This window comes from Cydia pomonella, chromosome 1, assembly GCF_033807575.1.
Source record: "Cydia pomonella isolate Wapato2018A chromosome 1, ilCydPomo1, whole genome shotgun sequence".
NCBI lineage: Eukaryota > Metazoa > Arthropoda > Insecta > Lepidoptera > Tortricidae > Cydia > Cydia pomonella.
In genome coordinates, this window is record NC_084703.1 from 7569259 (window position 1) to 7590411 (window position 21153).

General features: G+C 40.2%; 2 protein-coding genes across 2 annotated transcripts; both read right to left on the reverse strand.

The window, feature by feature from the left end:
- Window positions 1–162: 162 nt before the first annotated feature.
- On the reverse strand, window positions 163–2734 carry LOC133526620 (cytosol aminopeptidase-like). Its single transcript, XM_061863333.1, has one exon. The coding sequence runs from the start codon at window positions 2732–2734 to the stop codon at window positions 1118–1120; it is 1617 nt and encodes a 538-aa protein (XP_061719317.1). The 3' UTR covers window positions 163–1117.
- Window positions 2656–9142, reverse strand: LOC133526454 (titin). The gene is made up of 3 exons (XM_061863138.1): window positions 8939–9142; window positions 7248–8660; window positions 2656–4894 (listed from the first exon to the last, which is right to left on the reverse strand). Exons 1-3 carry the CDS (start codon window positions 9006–9008, stop codon window positions 2994–2996), a joined length of 3384 nt encoding a protein of 1127 aa, XP_061719122.1. The 5' UTR covers window positions 9009–9142; the 3' UTR covers window positions 2656–2993.
- Between the last annotated feature and the right edge of the window lie 12011 nt (window positions 9143–21153).

Below are 21153 nucleotides of genomic sequence, written 5' to 3' on the forward strand. Positions count from 1 at the left end.
TGGGATGTCTTTGGTCTTGAAAATCGGTTAGTAAAATTGTAGCTACTTCGTTCATTTGCACGATTATTTTTATTCATGTCAGCCGCCATATGCATCAAGCTATAATGATGATAAATATGTAAGCTTAATAATATGGATTTATGATTTGCAATAAAACTAAACTGGACTTCCATGTTTTATTAACTGAAAAAAAAATCGTTTGTTTCCTTATACATAAATTTCCACATACAAGACAATCACGTTAAAGTCTTGATAGTCATACGGAGATGGGTTCAATACATTTGGCGTAATTGCATAGTAACAAGTATTATTTAATTTTTTATATAAATAAGTATTTTTATTTATTCAATCATGCCCACTTCATACTTGCAAAATATTTTTACATGTAACTTTTCTTGTTAAAAAGTTAAAGTCAAAAATTTAGTATTATTTTTCACCTTATTATTGTTTTGCATTTATGATTTTACAACATGATCATTTTGAAAAAAAGGGAGTAGGTATATTTAGATACCCTTCTAAACATATCGTTGCAATTTTTATTATATTGGTTTTTTTTTTCTGCTAATTGGTCAGTTAACACTTTACGTTACTCATTGCCAAGGTTACCTGTCAACCTATCTTCCTTTAATACAACAATTTTATAGTATTTAATATAACCAAATACATATATTTATAGATCCCCATGTCATTATGATGACACGTCAGATGTCTGCTAAGTACGGTCACGTCTGAAAATATCGATACGGACAAAGTGCCAAATATATGTATACACTACCCCAATACATGGGCCATAAAGTTGTGTATAGTATTTCTAGCCCTTCGATCGTGTCGATGTTTTCAGAAGTGTTTAGTATAATAGATATGACTTTTAAGATATTTCTTTTAAGAAACTCTTACTGTGGTCGACGATGCTATACTGGTTATTTTGTACAGTCGCCATCGGAGCGGCCAAGGTGCCCACAAATATCTGAACACGTGTCTATTATCAAGGCGTTAGAGTGCGTGTTCAGATATTTTTGAGCACTTCGGCGGCTCCGATATATCTGATGGCGACTGTATGCATAGGTACAAAGCGACTCGTTTTGCAGTAATTAGTCAAGCATCGACAGCGAATCCGTTATAGTTCCCCGCTAGCACATAATCTTAGCTGAAGAAGGTCGATAATGGTTCGTGTAGGGCGACCCGTCATGCCGCGCCGCAGGTACTTGAAGTCGCGGCCCTTCGTGTACGTGACGTTGTACGTGTCGAGGTGGACCCACTTGCCATCGCACACGAACTGCCGCAGAAACGCGGCGCAGTTCGGAGAGTCGCCGAAGAAGTGCCGCGCCGTGTTCGCCAGATCCGTCTCCTGCACGTCGCTTATTCGGTCCGCATAGAAGTTCCACAGCGGCATTCGCCATATCCTATCGCCGGTCCTGCTGCCGGCTACCTCGAAATCGCGAAACAAGTCTTCGGAGTTCGAGTAGCATGCACAAGCCGCGTTTCCGAGCGCGTGCTCCAATTCTTCCGACATTGTGCCTACATCGACTATAAATTCCGGCCAATAGTTCCTAGCGTACGCCAAGCTGTCCGCGATAAGCAGCCTTCCTTCTCGTGCCGGCATACGAATCTTCACACTCTTTTCATGAGCGTTGGAAATGACATCTCCGAATTTCGGACTCATGCAATTCGGCATCATCTCGCAAAGCGGTAGTATACCCCTTATATTGATGGGCAGTTTTAATAAAGCGGCCGCGCGAACAATCGCCACCACACACGCCGCCCCGGCCATGTCGCCTTTCATATATCGCAGGTGCTCCCGCGATCTTAACTGTATACCACCGCTGTCGAAGGTCACTCCTTTGCCTATGAACACCACCGGCTGCTTACACGGGTTCCCGCCGAAGTACCCGATCTCCACGTAGAGCGGCGGCTGTACGGAGGAATGGCTTAGAGTGACAAATCCGCCCATCTCATGAGCAGAAGCCCACCCTCGCGTCTTCACGTGCACATTTATATCCAGCTCGCACAGAAGATCTACGATTAATTTGGCAAATGATGTCGGATTAAGGACATTCGCCGGCAACTCTTCTAAATATCTGGCTAAATTCTGGGAATCTGCTTTAATTCTCCCTATTTCCCAACCTTCGAAGTCGCAGTCGTCGTAAAGGTGCAGTTTCACTTTGCCACGGGTACCAAGTAATCGTGTTCTGTATTCGGTGAACTGCCAGACGGCGAGCTCGGCGCCCTCGGCCGCCGCTTCCGCGTTGCCGAACGACTCCACGTCGATGTGAGCCGGGTGCAGTTCCTGCAGCGCACGAGCGCCGACGCCGGCGGCAGTGCGGATGGCCTCCTTGTGTTCGTCCAGCCGTTCCACCGTGTTGTATGTATAGCATTCCGTTCCGAGTCCTGCAACGGCCACGAAAGCATATTTAGGGTCTACGTCGAAGAATACCCTGGCCTCACCGAGTTTGGGGATGGGGGAGAGCTCCAGCAGCTTCCACAGTTTGCCGCCGTTATCCTTGTTGTACTTGGCGGCGGCGGCGGTGAGGATGGCGCGCTCGCCGGTCACGTTCTCATTGTAGTACACGCCCAGCACAAGCCCGCGGTCTCGCTTCACGCACGCTTTTGGGTCGATCACCTTTCGCTCCGGCATGGCATTCCGACAGTCGGTCAATGGTATCCGGAATTGCGATATATATCTGGCACATTTTGTTATAACTGAAGAGCTATGGGGGATCTTGATATTTAACATGGTAAATTTTGATATTGTATTTGAAAATAATCTTACATGAATGTTACAAAAAATCTATTGTGACATGCATGGCCGTCTGGTTTTGAGGTTTTTCTCCACTTACTTTTTAAGAATACGAATACTCGCCCATACTGGTAATTAAACTTTAAACAAGTTTAGGTGTATATTACATTTATAATAGTAAATCACAATTTCACACAACACACAGTATTCACATTACAATCAGAGTATCGCACAAAATGTCTTTTTCATGGAACGGTCAAGAAGCCTTTTTCTTGAGCCAGCTGGGAGTGTGGGTCCGCACCCACTTGGGGATGTCGAACAGGATCGTCTCTTGCAGCTGTCGATAGATGATCAGTATGAGGAATGGGATGGCCAGTCGCTCGTCCTTGAAGAAATAGACCCAGAAGGCGAGCACAAGCAGACACACGTCTACCATATAATCTATCGCAGACCTCACATTTACTTTGGCCTGTTCCTCCAGTTCCTGGTAATCTATAGGTATTACTATCGTAGCTCGTTCAGTTGTCTTGAGAATAATTTGTTGAGTATATTTCTCTTGAGATTCTTTTTGTTTGTCGACCGATTTTGAAGTTACAGCTTTTTCTTGCTTCGCCGTCTTTGGTTTAGCTTTAGCTTCCACTTGATTCGCTTGTTTCGGTTTAGTCTGTTTTGGGATGGAGTTACCGATTTTACTTTTATCGGCTATTTGTTTATTACCTGTTTTTTTATTTGCTGTTGTTTTTGCCTGCTTTACTACTTTCTTCTGTTCAGCAGCCTTCTCTCTTTTTTCTTCTTGCTCTTCTGCGACGTGTTTAAGATCTTCCGTGTTTAGATAAAGCGGAGTAGAAGGCTTTTTAATGCTTTTATATTCCCTAACTATGTTATCGTAATATTCAATAACCGTTCTACCTTCTTCTGTAATTTCGTCCTTTTTCTTTTCTACTTTATTGGTTGCTTTTGGTTTTTCATTCGCATCATTCTTCTCTGGCGGTTTCTCAGATTCCTTCTTTTGTAATATTTTTGGGAAGGAAAATGAAGGTTTTTGAACAGGCATTTTTGTAATTTTTTTGAATAGGTTCATTTTTTCGTCTTGCTTAGGCTTTTCAAAAACATCTGCCTTAGTATTAATCTTATTTTTTCCTTTTATTGCTACTTTTTCCTCCTGTTTTAGTATTTCTATGGGTTTCGGTTCTGGAGATAAGGGTCTATCTTCGATTTTAGTTTTTTCCGTTAGTTCACTTTTAACTTTTTCTTCTGGAATTTCGGAACTAAACAAACGCTTCTCACCTGTCTTTATCTGGGGCCCAAAAGTGTGTTTTTCCTCCACTTTTGGTTGGGACCCAAATAGCTGCTTCTCATCGAGCTTGCTTTGTGGTCCAAATGTATGTTTCTCTTCTGTTTTAGGCTGTGGTTTTGATATATGTTTTTCCTCTGGCTTCAACCAATTTTGCGTGGGTTTCACTTCCGGTCCAACTTCTCTACGTTTAAGTATAGGTTTTGGCACGAAATTAGGATCAGGGAGCGGCAGCGGTTTTAAGACTTCCCTCTCGGATTCGTCCTCCTCTTCTTCATCAAGATATTCTTTTGACGGTGAGGGTCGTGTAACTTTATCCCGGGGATGGTAAGTGTCCTCATCGTTCGAATACTGGCTTCTTCTGTCCATTTCACCATTAAGACTGCCCTCATCTGAGTACTCAGCGTCCGAGGAGACAGTACTGGCAGTGTAGTCTTCATCGAACGACGTGTTCTGCCACTTGTTCATTGACGACTCGGAGTCGTTGGAAGCTTGGCGCGAGCTAAACTTGTATTCTTTATTCTCAACCGAGTCGGTTTTAATGTATATTTGCGGTGGATTAATTTTCGGGTCCTCTATTGGAAGTTCTTCAATTGGTCGGTTGTCGCTCGTGTCGTGTGTAGCGTACGGAATGTGTGTGTTTTGGTTGTTTTCTTTCTGGTTCTTGGTTTGTTCCTCCTTCATGGCGACGGCCTTATAGAAGCGAGCCATGGCGCGCTCATGCAGGAGCTCGGTGGAGCTGACGGCATTGCGCAGCGCCTTGAATGGCAAGATGGCGCGCGAGCTGAGCTCGGGCGCCGACAGCGATAGCGGCGGTGGCGACAACGCGTCCTCCAGCTCTAGTTGAAACGACTTTCTTTTCTCTGAAAAGGAGAAATAACTCGTATTTATCTTTTAGCTGACATATTCCCATTTGGCTTCGCCCCACGTTACTGCCGGGGACAAATGTGTATGCACCTTTTAGCTCATGTAAACCACCAGCCACGTATAGTGGAACCGTTAACCACGTATTACGATGAATATTATCGACAAATCACCCCCCATACCTATATTTTTTCTCAACCATTTAAAAAATGCACCGTTTCAAAGTTTTATGATGCCAAACACTACTGCACTTGGTTAATGTACCATTATCTGTCCATTTACCTATCGTACATTTAAAAAAATAATCATTCGATAGCTCATGAATTAGGGCATAAATTCGAAGCATAAATGTCGCAGAGAATTTTCCACAATTACTCGAGTTAAAATTGTCTTCAAAAATTTACTTTTTTTTGATATTTTATCTTGTTTTTTCGAAAACGAGGTCGTTGACCTGTACTTTTTTTTATTGTTAAGTTATAGTTGTAGCTGATATCCTGGTCAGCTAAAAGATGACATCAAAATGATAGCCATAATTAAAACATTTCACAGGTTATACGAGTCCAAACAAGACCTTATGTAATGAGCATCAACTTAGTTCTAATGAGCATTAACTTAGTTCGAAAAAAAAGATAAAATGTAAAAAAAGTCAATTTTAGAAGACAACTTTTATCCTTTGTTATTAATTCTCGAATAAATGTGTAAAATTCTCTGTAACATTTATGCTTGAAATTTATGCCCTAGTTCATAAGCTATCGAATGATTATTATTTTTAAAATGTGCGATAGGTAAATGGACAGATAATGGTACATTAACCAAGTGCTGTCGTGATTGGCGCCATAAAACTTTGAAGGGGTGCATTTTTAAAATGATTGAGAAAAAACATAGGTATGGGGGGGATGATTTGTCGATAAAATTCATCGTACTATACGTGGTTAACGGTTCCACTATACGTGCACAAACACATTATATGTGCGTTTAATGCTGATTATCTTTACCCCAGCTCGGCGTCCATTCGTCTCGGGTAGCCGCACAGTTTTGTCTGTTTATTTTCCGACGTTAGTAAATTCGCTGCAGCAAACTCAAACAACAATATTCGCAAAAGCAGTGGCGTGGTTTACGACTAACTACAGAATAGGTACGCGTATAACAGAGCGTACGGTCGGAGTTAACTTGACGACGTGTCTATTTATAGTTCGGAATGTAATTCAGGCGTCAAACAGATATAAAACTTATTCGTAGGATCATTTTGGTGCAGTTTACATATTGTAGTCAGATTTTTTAGAGTTCCATAGCGGTGTTAGTTCAGGAATGTGGTGGCTTTGAGCCGAACGCCGCCACCTCCCCGCGACGATAATATGTCTTTGATAGCGCGTTGCCCATTGTGCGTTGTAGTCGCCTAATGAAAGCGGCTTGTGCATTTGACGTTGTAATTTCGCTCGATGCCAATTAGAATTCGCTTTGCTAATTTTGAAAATTTATTTATTATTATTTTTGCTTTGTTTGATGATACCCGGTCGTGCTCAATGTAAGATCTGCAATGTTTTGACAGCGAGAAACATTGTTACTAATTTAAGCGAAAAGTGAGTAATTCATCTTGCACCGAATAATGAGTTAATAATGCTTAATACGAGTGTACAGTCAGCTGCAATAGTATATCGGTTAAGTCTACCCGATTACCTTGCTCTAATAGCTTTACAGAGACATTTTCCTACTCGTAAAACTTACTTTGGAGACAAATATCTATCTACAGAGACTAGTTGTTTTACCTACACCTCTCTGTAGGTACCTTCTAGGCCTACATATAAAAAACTTAAAAACCTGTATATAATATCAGAACAAGATCAAAAAGAGTGAGCATACGTGATATTCTTAGGTACTTATTTCCTTCGACGTGACCCGACCAGCACCGGCATAATGTCTAAATAAAAAAGCTTGCAAAATGATACGAGCGCTTCATAAAAACGTTCTTTAACGCCAAAGTTTTGCAAAACGTTTTTACTTTTAGTACAAGCTTCTTGAATGGATGCGTCTCGTTAAAAGATATAAAAAAAACTTCTTGTAATATAATCAAACTCATAAGGCAAATTGACGTTCCAAGAGATATTGGTTAATAATACAAGTTAATAAAGCTTGTTCAATATTTGAGCAGGAGCGCGCCTTTCCCCCGTTTTCAAGCACGCTAAGGGTGTCTTGAAGGGGCAGCAAATAACAAGGCAAGTGCTGAGCGGGGTGGTCGAGTGGCCCATTACCTCCCCTATTGTGGCTCGAGCGCAACCTCATAAGACTGGCTGCTTTCACATATAGCTGTTGAAAGTTTGTGGTTAATTAAGTTTAATATTGAGATGTGTTTACCTGATTTGTCGTCTTTCTTATCGGGGTACAGTACGAGCATGAATTCGTTGCTACCGGTGGGGTCCTTGTCAGGCGTAACGGCGCGGCGTTTAGGCTGCGGAGAAGGCGGTGCGGCTTGCGCGCGCTTGCGGCGCGGCGCAGGCGACACCGACGCTGTATCGCCGTCTTCGCGCGTGAGTACCTCATTGATAATGCGGGATTCTACCGCCAGGAATTCCATGTCGACCGAGCGCCCCGGGATCCGCACCGGCGCCGACTCCACGCTCGGCAAACTCATACCGTATGGACTCTCTGCTTTCACGCGGAATCGGTATTCACTTCCTTCAATTAGGTCAAAAAGAGTCACGTTCGTTTTGCGACTGGTCGTCGCCTTCAGCCATACGTTCCAACCGCTTCGATAGTACTCAACTACGTAGTTGCCAATGCGGCAGCCGCCGTCGTCCTCGGGCGGCTCCCAGTCGAGCGTAACGGACTTGTCCACTTGTCGCGTGACGGTCACACGCCGCGGCGGGTCCGGTGGTGCTGTGATGGTCACTAGGAACGCAGCCGTGTCCTCTCCGATTATATTGCTCGCGTGAACTTGGTATTCTCCGCGATCGCTTCTGCGCGCGGAGTGTATTTTCAACATCGAAAATTTGGGCGTATTCGTGATCTCAACCCGATCGTCCACCGCCATCGGCTGGCCATCGTGACGCCAGTCCACGGTCGGTGTCGGTTTCCCGACTATAGACATTTTCAGATACACCGTTTCGTTTATTTCGTAAAGCAGACCGTCCTCGTATTGGCGAGGGTAGCGTAGCTTCGGCGCCGCCTCGAGCGCCAGCCGCGCCTTGCTGACCGCGTGCCCTGCGCGGTTTGTTGCCGTACATTTGATTTCGCCCTCGTCACTGGGTAGAGTCTGGTGGAAGATAAGCACGCTTGAAGATTCCGTCGTCGTGATCGCCGTTCGCCTGCTGCTGAATATTTCATAGTCGTCTTTAAACCAGGAGACGGTCGGCGCGGGAATGCCCGAGAAGCTGACTCGGAATTCAGTTTTATCATTTTCGAGAGCAGTTACATCGGCCAAATGCTGGTAGAATATGGGCGGTTCGTTATAAGGGCGTTCGGAGCCGACGTTGAGAACGTCGGACAGTTCGCTATAATCGGAGAGGCCGACGGCGTTGATGGCGGCGACACGGAACTGGTAGCGGTGCGGGGGCTCGAGGCCGGTGAGCACGAGCTCGGGGCGCGCGACAACGGGTGGCGCCGTGCGCACCCACCCGGCTGAACCCAGCCGGTTGCACTCCACCTGGTAGCCTTGCAGCGGCGCGCCTCCGTCGTGCGTTGAAGCTACCCAGCGCAGCGTGATCGCGTTCGGTTCATCATCGGACAGGATCGGGATAATATCCGGCTTTCCGGGCGCCGCCGGACGTCCTGAAACCACAACGCAAACTGTTCAGTTAAGTAAGTTTCGGCGCGTCAACTCGTCAGTCGGCGGTGCGGTGGCTTGGCATAAAACTCCTAACAAAATTAGACGCGTGATAATCGTTACATGAACCCGGACGGTGCGATTACGATTTGTTTTGTTGTGCCACGCTTTAGGAATCGCAGCGCGCACAGTTTTTAAAAATAGAAATGGAGGTAGGTGCTGGTAGGAACGCGGGGCTGGGTGCGGGGGGGTTGCTGCCGGTCGACAGGGTCGTTTTGGGTACCTGCAGACTTCCAGTGGACGTTTTTCCGGGGCTTGAGAGCGGGGTGTGAGGCGGAGTGTTGATTGCCCATGGCGGCGGGCGCGCGCCGACACACTGAGCGCGGGCGCCGAGTCCCCGTCCCGCGCGCGCACCGCGGCGCGCTGGGAATAACTCTGCACGCGAGCGCCCGGATGCGATCTTGATCTGTTTGATCGATGCCTTTTCATTAACGACCGTTGCTGGGTTACGACCTTTGGCATCCGTCTGCTATAATCATAAATCTGCCCCCACTAAAGCGATGCCAATATTTTTATATGATCATATGTTTATTATTGATTGGATGTTTATTTTGGATATGGCAAAATGAACCGACATTTTATTTGTCTGTGTCTATTTCTTATTTCAATATTTTATTACAGCGCCTTCTGACGACGTTCGCTGAAACTGTGACAACTTTGAAACTAGTGTATAGTTTGTCAGTTCGTTGATTTTTTTATAGATGGCAGCTGCGACATGGTTTGCTTGCTAATTGGATGTTTCAGAAAGTTCCTCTTAATCCCGGTAGATGTCACCCTGTAGTTGAGATAAACCCAAACATATGTATAGACATAAAATATGTATGCATACATAAATTACGTGTCGTCCGAATGTGACTTAATCGAGATTGTTTATATAATTAATAATAATAAAAAAATGACACTTAACACATTCACTGCCAACATTTTCGTAGCGCAACGCTCGTAGCCGGTTCCAATCCCAACGTTTCCCCGTTTTGTGGAGGAAATTGACTACGAACAATGAACCCACCGAGCGGGTTCCCGGCACTCAATGTATGAACTTACGATGATAACTCACACACACACACCTTAGAAATAAGCTCAGGTAGGTAAGGTACCCGCGCCAAAGAAGGCCCAGGCGTTTTTTTTTCTTATAATATGTTTAATATGAACTTTTAGTTTTGTCTATGATACTAGCGAACATAGACGAAAAATTTTCACCCATTCACTCTTATAAAAGTATGAAATTTTGAAATTAGGCAAGCTTTAGAAGCTTCTTCGACCTTATATTTTGTAAAGTTTGTTGTACCAGGCAAGTACAAGGGAATTTTAACACCTTAGTATTTTAACACCACACTGTATAGCGTTAAAGAATACCTCACTAATGACTACTCTGAATTTAACGTTAATATAATAAATGAAAAACAATATAAATCAAATGAAAGAATGTAAATTTTATTGTAATATTTAACGTAAAATGTACATAATAATAATGTTTGAAGATAATTATTTAAAAGTTTGAGGTGCAAATTTATATTGTGTTTTTATAATGAATAAACTATTCTATTCTATTTTTTCGCGTTAGTGTGGTAATTATACATTAATTCATGACGAGTTCAATAATTCACAACTAGTGGCAGTAAATTAAAACACGACCGAAAGGAGTGTTTTAAATCGAAACGAGTTGCCAATTATCTATTCGCACATATACAACGTTTTACAGTACATATGGCACTTTAAATTTTTGACATAGGCGCGTAAAGTGCTAATTACCGCCCTAGTGTGCAGTAAAGTAGTACCATATGTACTATAAAAAATGTTGTGTTTCACTCGTTAGAAAAAAATGTTTAACCCTCGTGTCTACAAACCCTCGAATCGCTCAAGATTTCCACTTCTCTAAAATACATAACTGTTTTAGCCAAAAATATTAACTGTTGAACTATATTGAAGGCCCGGTTCACATTGAATGGCCTACAACTAGTAAAACTGGACTTGGCCCTGTCAACCTGACGTCAGAATAGCTGATCACATTATTTTCAATATTTCTCGATTTTTAGCGAGGTACAATTTTTTTGATGTCATGTACCAAATAGTACAAAAACGGTACTAAAACTTGGAGTAAGCGTCAGGATGTCGGGACCATGATAGCTATTTATATCGTTATAAATAGCTATCATGGTCCTGACATCCTGACGCTTACTATACTACAATACAGCTGACTGCTGCTGTAGCCCTGAGGCTATAACCGCGAACCACTTCATAAATCATAATATTCATAAGTTCATCTATTTGCCTCTCTATCACTGCGCGATCTATCTTTTTGCGAAAGAGAGGCACATAGGCTTCCCCCTGAGGAAATTACGCGTTCCACGTCTTAATCATTAATTTAAGAACAATAAAATATACGAAAAGTATTATTGTATTATTTCAGTAGTTACAGTAATAATAGGCATAAAATAGGGAATATTACGCAAAACTCTGCGTAGAGGGCGTTACTAACACAAACACGGGGCCTACCACGAAATAGAAAAATCTAAATTGTGGTTTTTGCCTCATTATCATTCTTGCATATTCGATAGACAGAGAGGCAGATAGGTAACAAAATTTCGATTTTCGCGTTTCTCGTTAGACCATCTGTAAACAAAACGCCTTGATGCATCAATGCCATAGTGAAGACACCTTTATGAGTAATGCAATAACTGCACTGAAATATGATGTTTGTACTCTCTGCAGGCAGATTTACAGAAGATCAGTTGGACTCTAAATTAATTAAAAGAAATGGTTTCCCGTAATCTACAAATTTATTAACGAGATATTTCATTATATTTAACTTCGTACCAAATAAAAAGTAATATTCATATTCATTATAATCTACATGCTCATTAATGAATAATTTTTACAAGCAGTAACATTACTAGATATCTCATTTAATATAATCCGACTAAATTACATTTCAGCAACACCTCCATATTTCATAAAATAAATCAAGACATATGCAACTTATACAATTTTGACGTATATATCCGAGTCGCCCGTGTTGCGACCGTTGCGACTTTCATGTAGTAACACCTAACATGGAAAAGTAAATAATAAAAAATGAATCTTCACGGATACCGCGTTGTTCGGGAAATATATATAGATCAAATTAATACTTAACTAAGTCGCTTGTAATAAACCTTGCGTAGATAGAAAATTACATACACAATAATTAAAAAAGCTTAGCACTAGTTTTGTAATGAATTTTAATTTTAGTTTAATCATTTCAGTCTTATCACTCAGGATACTCCATATCCATAGATAGATAGATAGATAGTTTAGATAGAATACTCTTTAGTGGAACACCTCAGTAAAAAGATACAAAAGAAAAGAAAAAACAAACAATTGATTAAATGTAGAGGCAGACAACAGGCAACGTTATTCTTTAGTTATATAATTTATTTCATTGTCAATAATATAATAATCCAACAATATGTACGAGTACAAAACGGCAGTATTTAGTTCTTAAAGCTCTGCTTCTTCTGCACATTTTTTTATTCCATTGCATTAAAACCTACAAAATTAACACACTGGTTAATATCTAGGAACTATTAAAATTGGTAACAAATTCTTAGGCATCTGTCTGTCTGGCGCTATCAACTATCTCAAGTTTTTTTTTTTTTTTTTTTATTTATTGAATAAACAAACAATTTACAGTCTATAATTTAATACAAGACCCATCGTAGGCAAAACCTTGAGGAGGTTTGTGTGCCGATGGGGAGTTCAGAGAACAATACATATATTAATGTCTTATGTCTAAATTTAAAAAAAAGAAAACATTGTAGGATTCTTAGTATAAGTAGCTTGTGTCGTTTGATGTCAATAAGTGCATTTTAATTACTTTTTTTATATGTTTACCATTTAAGTACTTTACACGAACATCTTCTGGCAAATCGTTTAATATTTTAGGTAATATATATGTATACAGCCTAGTGCCATATATGTTATTATATTTGGGTTTACAATATTTGTTTTGTCTCTGTAGACTTCTTAGTTTTATACATCTTTTGTTTACTTTTAGTTTAGTAACATAGTGATATTCTTCTGTTAGTATGGCTAGTTTACACTTATTTTGAACCGGAAGTACATTACAGTATTTGAAAAGTTGTGCATATTCTGTTTCGTATTTCTTTTTGATATGCTTAGGTACAAGTGTCTTCAATAATCTTATTTGTAAGTTATATATTTTTTCTATATATGTTTTATAGGTTTTACCATAAGTACTCAAAGCGTAACCGATCACAGAGTCAGCGAGGGCTAGGTACAGCATACGTAGGGTTTTGTACGGTAATTTATACCTTAGGATTGACATTTTGCTTAGAATGGCTCTTAACTTATCGCACACATAGTTAATATGCGGCCCCCAGTTGAATCTGTGGTCGATTATTAACCCGAGATACATGTGTTCTGTGACCACCTCGAGTAAAATGTGGAGCGAGCGTGACTAAAATAAAAATAAAAAATACTAAAATAAAGTATTATTATTTTATTGCTTTCCACAAAACCGGCAATATGTAGAATTGTGTAGCTTTATTTACAGAAATTTGGTTTCATATAGAGATTGACAGTCATTGTTAATTAACTTCTCTCTGAGCCAAGTAAAATATAACCCGATCAAGTAATGTATTGGCTATACCATCCATATTTAACAAACAAATTTATGACGTTTTGTAACCTTCTTATTTTGGAAAATATATACCGACACATCCGAGCATGCACATTGCGAAGGGTGGTATTTTGGTTTTTCATCTTTCCAATATCTTGGTCCAATGTGTATTTGCGTCTCACATTTTGCTTAATGAGAGAGTGAGACGCAATGCACATTGGACAAAGATCTTAGACTAGTGGAATATCACCCGAAAAGAAGAATTGAGTCACCGGGTGGTCCGGAGGCTCCGGGAAGTCCGATTTTTGCTCATAGTATGACCGGCTAGTCTCCGCTCCGAGCCCGCACCGGGCCACTCCAGAGCTCCGGTGATGACGTAATGCTTTCCATAGAAAACGATGCGCCGGAAGCTCCGGCCCGGCCCTGCCCCTGTGTAGCGTGAGTCAACCTTTATACAAACATTATTCTTTTAAAAAGTTTAAACCAATCATCTATTTGTTCATATGGGCATTCTCTAGTACTTAGGTCATGTTATGTTTGGCTGAAGCAGGGAAAGTTTCCAATATCTTTTTCGTATTACTAGTACAAGTCCTTCTTCCTCGCGTTGTCCCGGCATTTTGCCACGGCTCATGGGAGCCTGGGGTCCGTTTGACAACTAATCCCAAGATTTGGCGTAGACACTAGTTTTTACGAAAGCGACTCTATCCTTCCAACCCAGAGGGTAAACTAGGCCTTGTTAGGATTAGTCCGGTTTCCTCACGATGTTTTCCTTCACCGAAAAGCTCATTGGTACGAGCTGGGGTTTTAACACTTTGAATTCGCGACCTTCGCGATTGCTAGTACAAGTAGTAGTGAAAATTTACCTATAATTTGACCGAGAGTTAGCCAAGGTATCCATATCCGCTTGGGCAGAAATGCTTTCGTACGTCCGGATGTTGTTCTATGCAGGTCACATTTCTGAACCGATTCTCCTTTTGTAAGCAGGTTCGGTAGTTAGATATAATTTTTCTGTCGTTTCCTTTTGTACTAGCCCTACCTAAGCAAAGAAGTTGGTACTCATCACATAACACACAAATTCTCCTATCAGAATTCGAACCTAGGACCACTAGCATACCTACTATTAATGTATACTGAGATAATATACTGATGTACAGCTACGGAACCCAGCCTTATGCGTGATCCATCAACCACTTGGCCTTTTCTAAGCTAAATTGGTTGAACGTATCAGAAAATATTGATAATATTTCCGGTTCTTTGATAGACCTCCCGAGTGTTACAGACATAGAAATCACCAAAGATAAACGACATCAAAATAATGTGTAATTTAGGCGGCTAAAAGTTGCTTGATAGTCTCGATCGACATAGCATCTTCTGTCAATGTCACGCTGTCATTAAAATGAATTGAACTCGCCTCCTGTACGCTTAATATTTTTCCGCCGTAGTTTAGCGTCCGAAAATAGTTATTTTTCAGTGATCGGATTGCTGTTCTTTCCTCCATGAATAAGAGCCCGCCTACGCCGCGTGAGCAATGTTAGCATATGCTACACCGCAATCCGTGCACCGCCCACAAGGCGTAAGCACTTCTTCGATAACAAAAAGTCACTCTATGAAAACAAACTCCTATGTGATTCCAGCATTTTAACGCAACACCGCAGTGTAAACAGATTTGACGAAAACTTAAACCATTATGTCTTAAGAAAACAAATAACAACGATTGGGTTTTGTTTGGCAACTCGGGTTTTGGAGTGCTTCTGATAGATCTATGAAAACTTCGGGGAATTTGCTGAAGCCGCCTAAGGTAGCGCTTTTAAAGGTTAAGGTGATCTGTGTTTGGAAGTCAAAGGGTTTGGAGAGCCCGTTCAAAGGTCGATTGATGAGAAACCTACTATATACTAACAAGGATAGGTACCCAAATGTCCGTCTCCGATTTGATTTATTTTGATATACGTTAGAGAGTAGTCTAAAATATTATATAGTGGTCTAAATCTGTTATTAACATTGAACATTATTCGATCTGAAATAGAGGGGACACTAAATCAATAAACCTTAACCTAAAAAAAAAACTGAGTGAATTGCAAAAAAGTACATAGTTAGGGACCTGTAATTAGTCAAAAGTTAATTGATTCCATTGTGTTACGACAATTAAGCCATTTCTATTTAAGTTATATACATGCATGACAGTGTGAAAGCGTATGCTATACGTGTACGTTCAACAAGGGTGAATGTATAAATGGAAGTTAACATAGCATACAAAATAATTCCCCGGCAATGTAAAGCAACGGACAACTTACGAGCTTTATAAAGTAACTGTCAACGCTTGTGGACAGTTACTATAAAATGTTCGTAATGTCATGTCATGCGATGTATTGTCTCCTAATGCTTGCAGTACATTGCTACTCGGTAAATTTTCAGAAATTATTACGGGGTCATACAATACAATACAAATACTCTTTAGTGCACACCTCAATATAGAAACAATACAAATAATACAACACATTAAGAAGAGGTAAGCAACAGGCAAGTCATAATTAAGTGTAACTTAAAAAAGTTCTTAATTAATGATTACACGGATAAACTCTTTAGTAAGAAACATTATTGTGTATAACTCTTTCATATGGAGCCCTATATATTCAATTCATACCCAGATACTAGAGCCTGTCCAAGCTCGTGCACTTAGGCTTGCTAGTATAAAAATTGGTTGACGTCAATCCACGTTACGAAAACAGAATTGGATTTTTTCAAGTTGCATAATTTTTAGGCGTAAAATTGCTGATGTCGGTAACTCTTGTTTAAAATTATAAACTCCTTAGTGGACGCTCATATTTTACAAGAATTTAAGTTTATATATAGCAAGAGACCTATTCGTCATCCCCGAATGTTTTCCTGCCCTCTTAGTAATAATGATGTTTCAACAAATTCTCCAGTTATTCGAATGTGCCGTCTGTATAATGATTATTGTTCAGAATTTAATTGAAGATAAAAATACAAGTGTGACAGAGTGGCCAGAAACAAGACAACGAAAATAATTAACATCAAATCAACCTTGTGTCCCAAGGATGTGCGATTATACTTAACTAAGTAAATTATAGACATTGAAAAAAAAAGTTTGGTATAAGTACAGATTTTTCTTTGTTTGTGAAACGTTTGGAATTACTGCAAATAAGATTACCTATAAGACTTACTTACCCCAACATGTGGCCCTAATTATTCTTGCTTTTTTAAATTAGGTGACCAAAACTATAAGTTGGACGTTTTATCATATAACGCTTTCATTGTAGAAGCTCAGTGTTTGCTGGGCAATCCAAGAGCTAATGCAGGCCCTAGACTTGTTGCCATTAGGCCGATGTCGTCTGCTTTCCTATTGCTGGTAAAAATAATAACTGACATTTTGAAAACTCATTGGCGACCGAAACGCTGACATCCGATTTGAATGTCGACTACCAAAGCTCATATCGTATCCTATGAAATATTCAACTGCAAGTTGTATGTGTAGTGGTAGGCCCACATTATTGACCTGAAATGAAGAATAAGATTTTAAATACTTATCGTATATATGGTGTGTGTAGGGCGGCATAAGTCCACAACTATGTAATTTCCTTTCAAGATCGGTTACCGTCGGTCCAGATCAACGACCCGTCCGACACGTTTTTTGAAATCGAAGTACCTTAGTTCACGAGGGCTGTACTCGTGCGCCGACCTATATCGACTTGGACGCAAGCCAGCGCGCAAATACCGAGTGGACCACCGGCAATCGTTTCAAGGTGACATTGTACGATACAAATTTTACTTTACCTGCTGATTCATTTTTTGAAAAGTCTCTATAGATTAGCTAACACTGCCTAGATTTAAATGTATAAGATAAGGGCTATACGTAATAAATACCAAATTATAGACAACTGTAAATTAGACGGCGCGAACTACCCAACTATTTAGACTTCTGGAAATTACATATTTCAAACCGAAGATCTATGTAGGTCAGTGGTACCCAAAGTTAACCGGGCTCCGACCCTTCAAACAAAAACTGCCATATTCGGTACCCACCTCTTGGCCGTCTTAAAAAGGGAGCATAAAATAATATTGATAACGCTCAGATAGCCCGATCGAGCGGAATGTCATCTTATGTTTCAGGGCCCACTCAATATTCGCTCGCGGCCCACCAATAGGTCGCGACCCATAGTTTGGGAAACGCTGATGTAGGTAACTCGTACCTAGATTTATATATCTAAAAATATGTTGTTACGATTTTCATTTAATTGTAGCACTAATTTTATTATTTATATAAGGGGTGTACCGAGAAAAAACTGTAAACTTCAAATGAAAAAAATAACAGATTGAGGACAAACTAAGGTTTTAAGAATAACTACAATAAAAAGCTACTTTTAATTTAAATACTTAATTGAAAGTTTAAAAAGAATATAATATTTCTGTAGGAGTGATACATAGCTTCTTCCTAACGCATTCAGTGGTAGCTTTTTACGGACCCGGTTTTCATATTTGCCTGCATCAGCCCATCGCTTGCTGGAAGTGTTATAGTTTTTTAGCTGTTTAATTCTTCTCTTTTAATACCCTTCTGATTTGAGTCCAATAATATATGACATAACGGCACTGCAGGACGTTTGATGCTCTTAGTCTGCTCTTCGTCTGTTACCAAATGCGATATTTGTACAAATTTCGGTTTCGGTTACTTTAGCTAGCTAGCTTCGTACGAAGAACTGAACTGACTTTCGTCGTAGTTAGTTCCACTTTAGCCGCATATGTACTCCAGTTTTTACGATAAATATGACAGGCATGCTTCGTTTTCGCAAATTTTATTAGCAATCTATCTGGCGTGCCCAGAGTCACTTGTTCCTATAGGTCTGCCACTTCGAGGCCTCTGTTCAAGAGAAAATTAACATACTAAATTAGTTATTTATTACGAAATGCACAAAACTTTCATGCTATTCGGAAAAGACCAACCAGAATTATATTGGAATATATAATATAATTATTAAACTATCGCGGTAAAAACGTCGAAACCATGTTGCAAAATTACAGCCGTTTGAAATTAACAGTTTGTTTTCGGCACAGCCCTTACACAAAGGAGAGCATTTTTTAGATAAACGTGTAAAAAAGCTACAGTGAGATGGTAAAGAGGCTCGGCTACCAAAGCATTCACAGGTTTACCAATCGAAAACTTATAATTTATTCTGGTCGTATATTACCACTTTAATAAGCGCTGGTGGCCTAGCGGTAAGAGCGTGCGACTTGCAATCCGGAGGTCGCGGGTTCAAACCCCGGCTCGTACCAATGAGTTTTTCGGAACTTTATGTACGAAATATCATTTGATATTTACCAGTCGCTTTTCGGTGAAGGAAATCATCGTGAGGAAACCGGACTAATCCCAACAAGGCCTAGTTTATCCTCTGGGTTGGAAGGTCTGATGGCAGTCGCTTTCGTAAAAACTAGTGCCTACGCCAAATCTTGGGATTAGTTGTCAAGCGGACCCCAGGCTCCCATGAGCCGTGGCAAATGCCGGGACAACGCGAGGAAGAAGAGGAAGAAGAAGTATATTACCACTTTAAAAGAATCGGCGCATAAAAGGTTGGAAACCCCTGCTTTGGACTATAGGTACGTGTATAGAAACACCACGTAATACAGTTTAGAGTTGATTTGCAATCCTTATTACAAATAGTAATAAATAATACTAGAGTTCAATACAAGTCGCAAGCAGGTAAGAAAACATACCTTTATTAAGTACTGTGTCATGTAGTTTTAAATATAACCTTCATTTTTAGTTAGGCTACCTCCTGTCTCCATCATCAGATGAGCTCGATGGTGCCATAATTTTGCATCGTCATCCAATTTACATATGTAAGCAAATTTTCAGCTTCATCATAAATCGGAAAGTGAGTCTTTAACTATCAAGATTTGGCCATACATAGGTAGGTAAAGCCCGACCAGACATATATGATCAATTGATCATTATCAAGAGGGCGCTGTTATTCTCATGTATAGAGTGACAGTTCAGTTTAGTATGAAAAAATTAGTTCCAGTGAAATTCCGCAATATGGCGCGTGATCATATATTACTGGTATACAAGTTAAATAAAAACTTGTTAAAAAGGTTGGATGGGTTGGAAACTTAATTAAAGTATTAATTACGTCATGTGACCCATGTGTCAATAGAGGCGTGTCTTTACATTTTTTCATTTTTTTGTACAGTCAGCATCAAAAGTAGCGGATCAAACATGGTTTCAAAAGTATCTACCATTCTGTAACAGCTTAACAAAATGTGGTGGTTCTATATGAAGAACAATTGAGCCGTTCAAAGATATACTTTTGAACGTAAATTTTAGAGATTTATCAATATTCGGTAAAGTTATCCGGAATATCAGAAACTTTTGGCGCGTTCTTTCATCCGCTATTATTGATGCTGACCCTACTTACTTCAATATAAACAGGCAAAGCAATTTATAGCAATGGCACCATTGCGCAAACCAAACGACTCCCTTGCGCACTAGTTTTCATCAGCATTCATCAATTAAATGGAGCATTACTACGAGGTAGCGTTGAAAAAAGGTTTATAGTCTATCACACTCATTGAAGATGAGTTTTTGCTGAGACTTTGTTCAACCGAATGTATGACAAATAAAACAATATGGCGTGGCGGCTAGAACGATATTTAGAAACGTAAAATACGATACTTAAATTCGATTTCAGCAAAATCAATCTGCACGACACGCTGAAATCGCTTTGCTTAGTAGTAAGTAAGGGATGCGTTTTTAATTAGAATCTGCATCGATCTTCAAAAATTCATCGCTGTTTTATCTTATGTATGTGTCTCATTTGCGTTTCTATATTTGTGCGAAATTTTATGAGGGAGCGTGCATGAACTGTAGGAGGCAGCACAGAATCCGTCAGATTTTTGGCGCGAGGCGTAAATGTGATGTTTATTGTACCGATGTAGAGCCCACAAGACGGCAGAACCTACTATACACAAGAAAAAACGTGAAGTGTAAATTTACATGTTTATTGTTCCGATTCAGGCCACAAGATGGCAGACCCTCCAACGCGCATGGTCCCTATAGCCCTTCCACAAATATGAGATATGCGGGCGAATGTCAAAATGGAGGCAATTTGACATCAATTAATAAGTATGAATACTATGAATCGGTACTCAGAGCGCAAGCGCAAAGCAACCTTTAAGCTACGGTAAATTTTCGGAAAGGTACAGGTACCATAAGAGCTCTACTAGCTACATAACCCGTAGCACTTTGAAGCGCTTAGAAGGTGAGCGTTTTCTAAAATAAATATTGAAATCTTGCCCACGTAGCCAACGTGCCTATCGTTCACGCTCCTTGGCGAACGAAACGCAACTGTCACAGTCGCAGTAATAAAGAAGAGTGATAGAGAGAGATGACTACGATACGCTACGGAGCGTTAACGATTGTAACGTTGGCTACGCGGCCTGGTTCTTACAGATCTGGACACTCTTGGGCTCATTCTACCCAGAATCGACAGCATTCTCCATCCTACCATTAAAAAAGATGTCCCAAAATGACCGTTCCATTACGTCACGTTTTAGTATGAAAAAATATTAACTTGTATGTGCGTGACGTAGGGGAAACTACAAATTTCATACAAATTTCTAGGACATATTTTTTACATCATGATTTAATTTTATAAATAATTTATTATATTACTTGGACATTGGTGAAAAACCACTGTACCGTTCCCTTTTTAGTATTATTTTAAATATTTATTTTGTGAAATTGAAATTACAAACAAATTAATTATAATTCCTAAAATTCAAACATATTTATTATCTTTATTTAATTG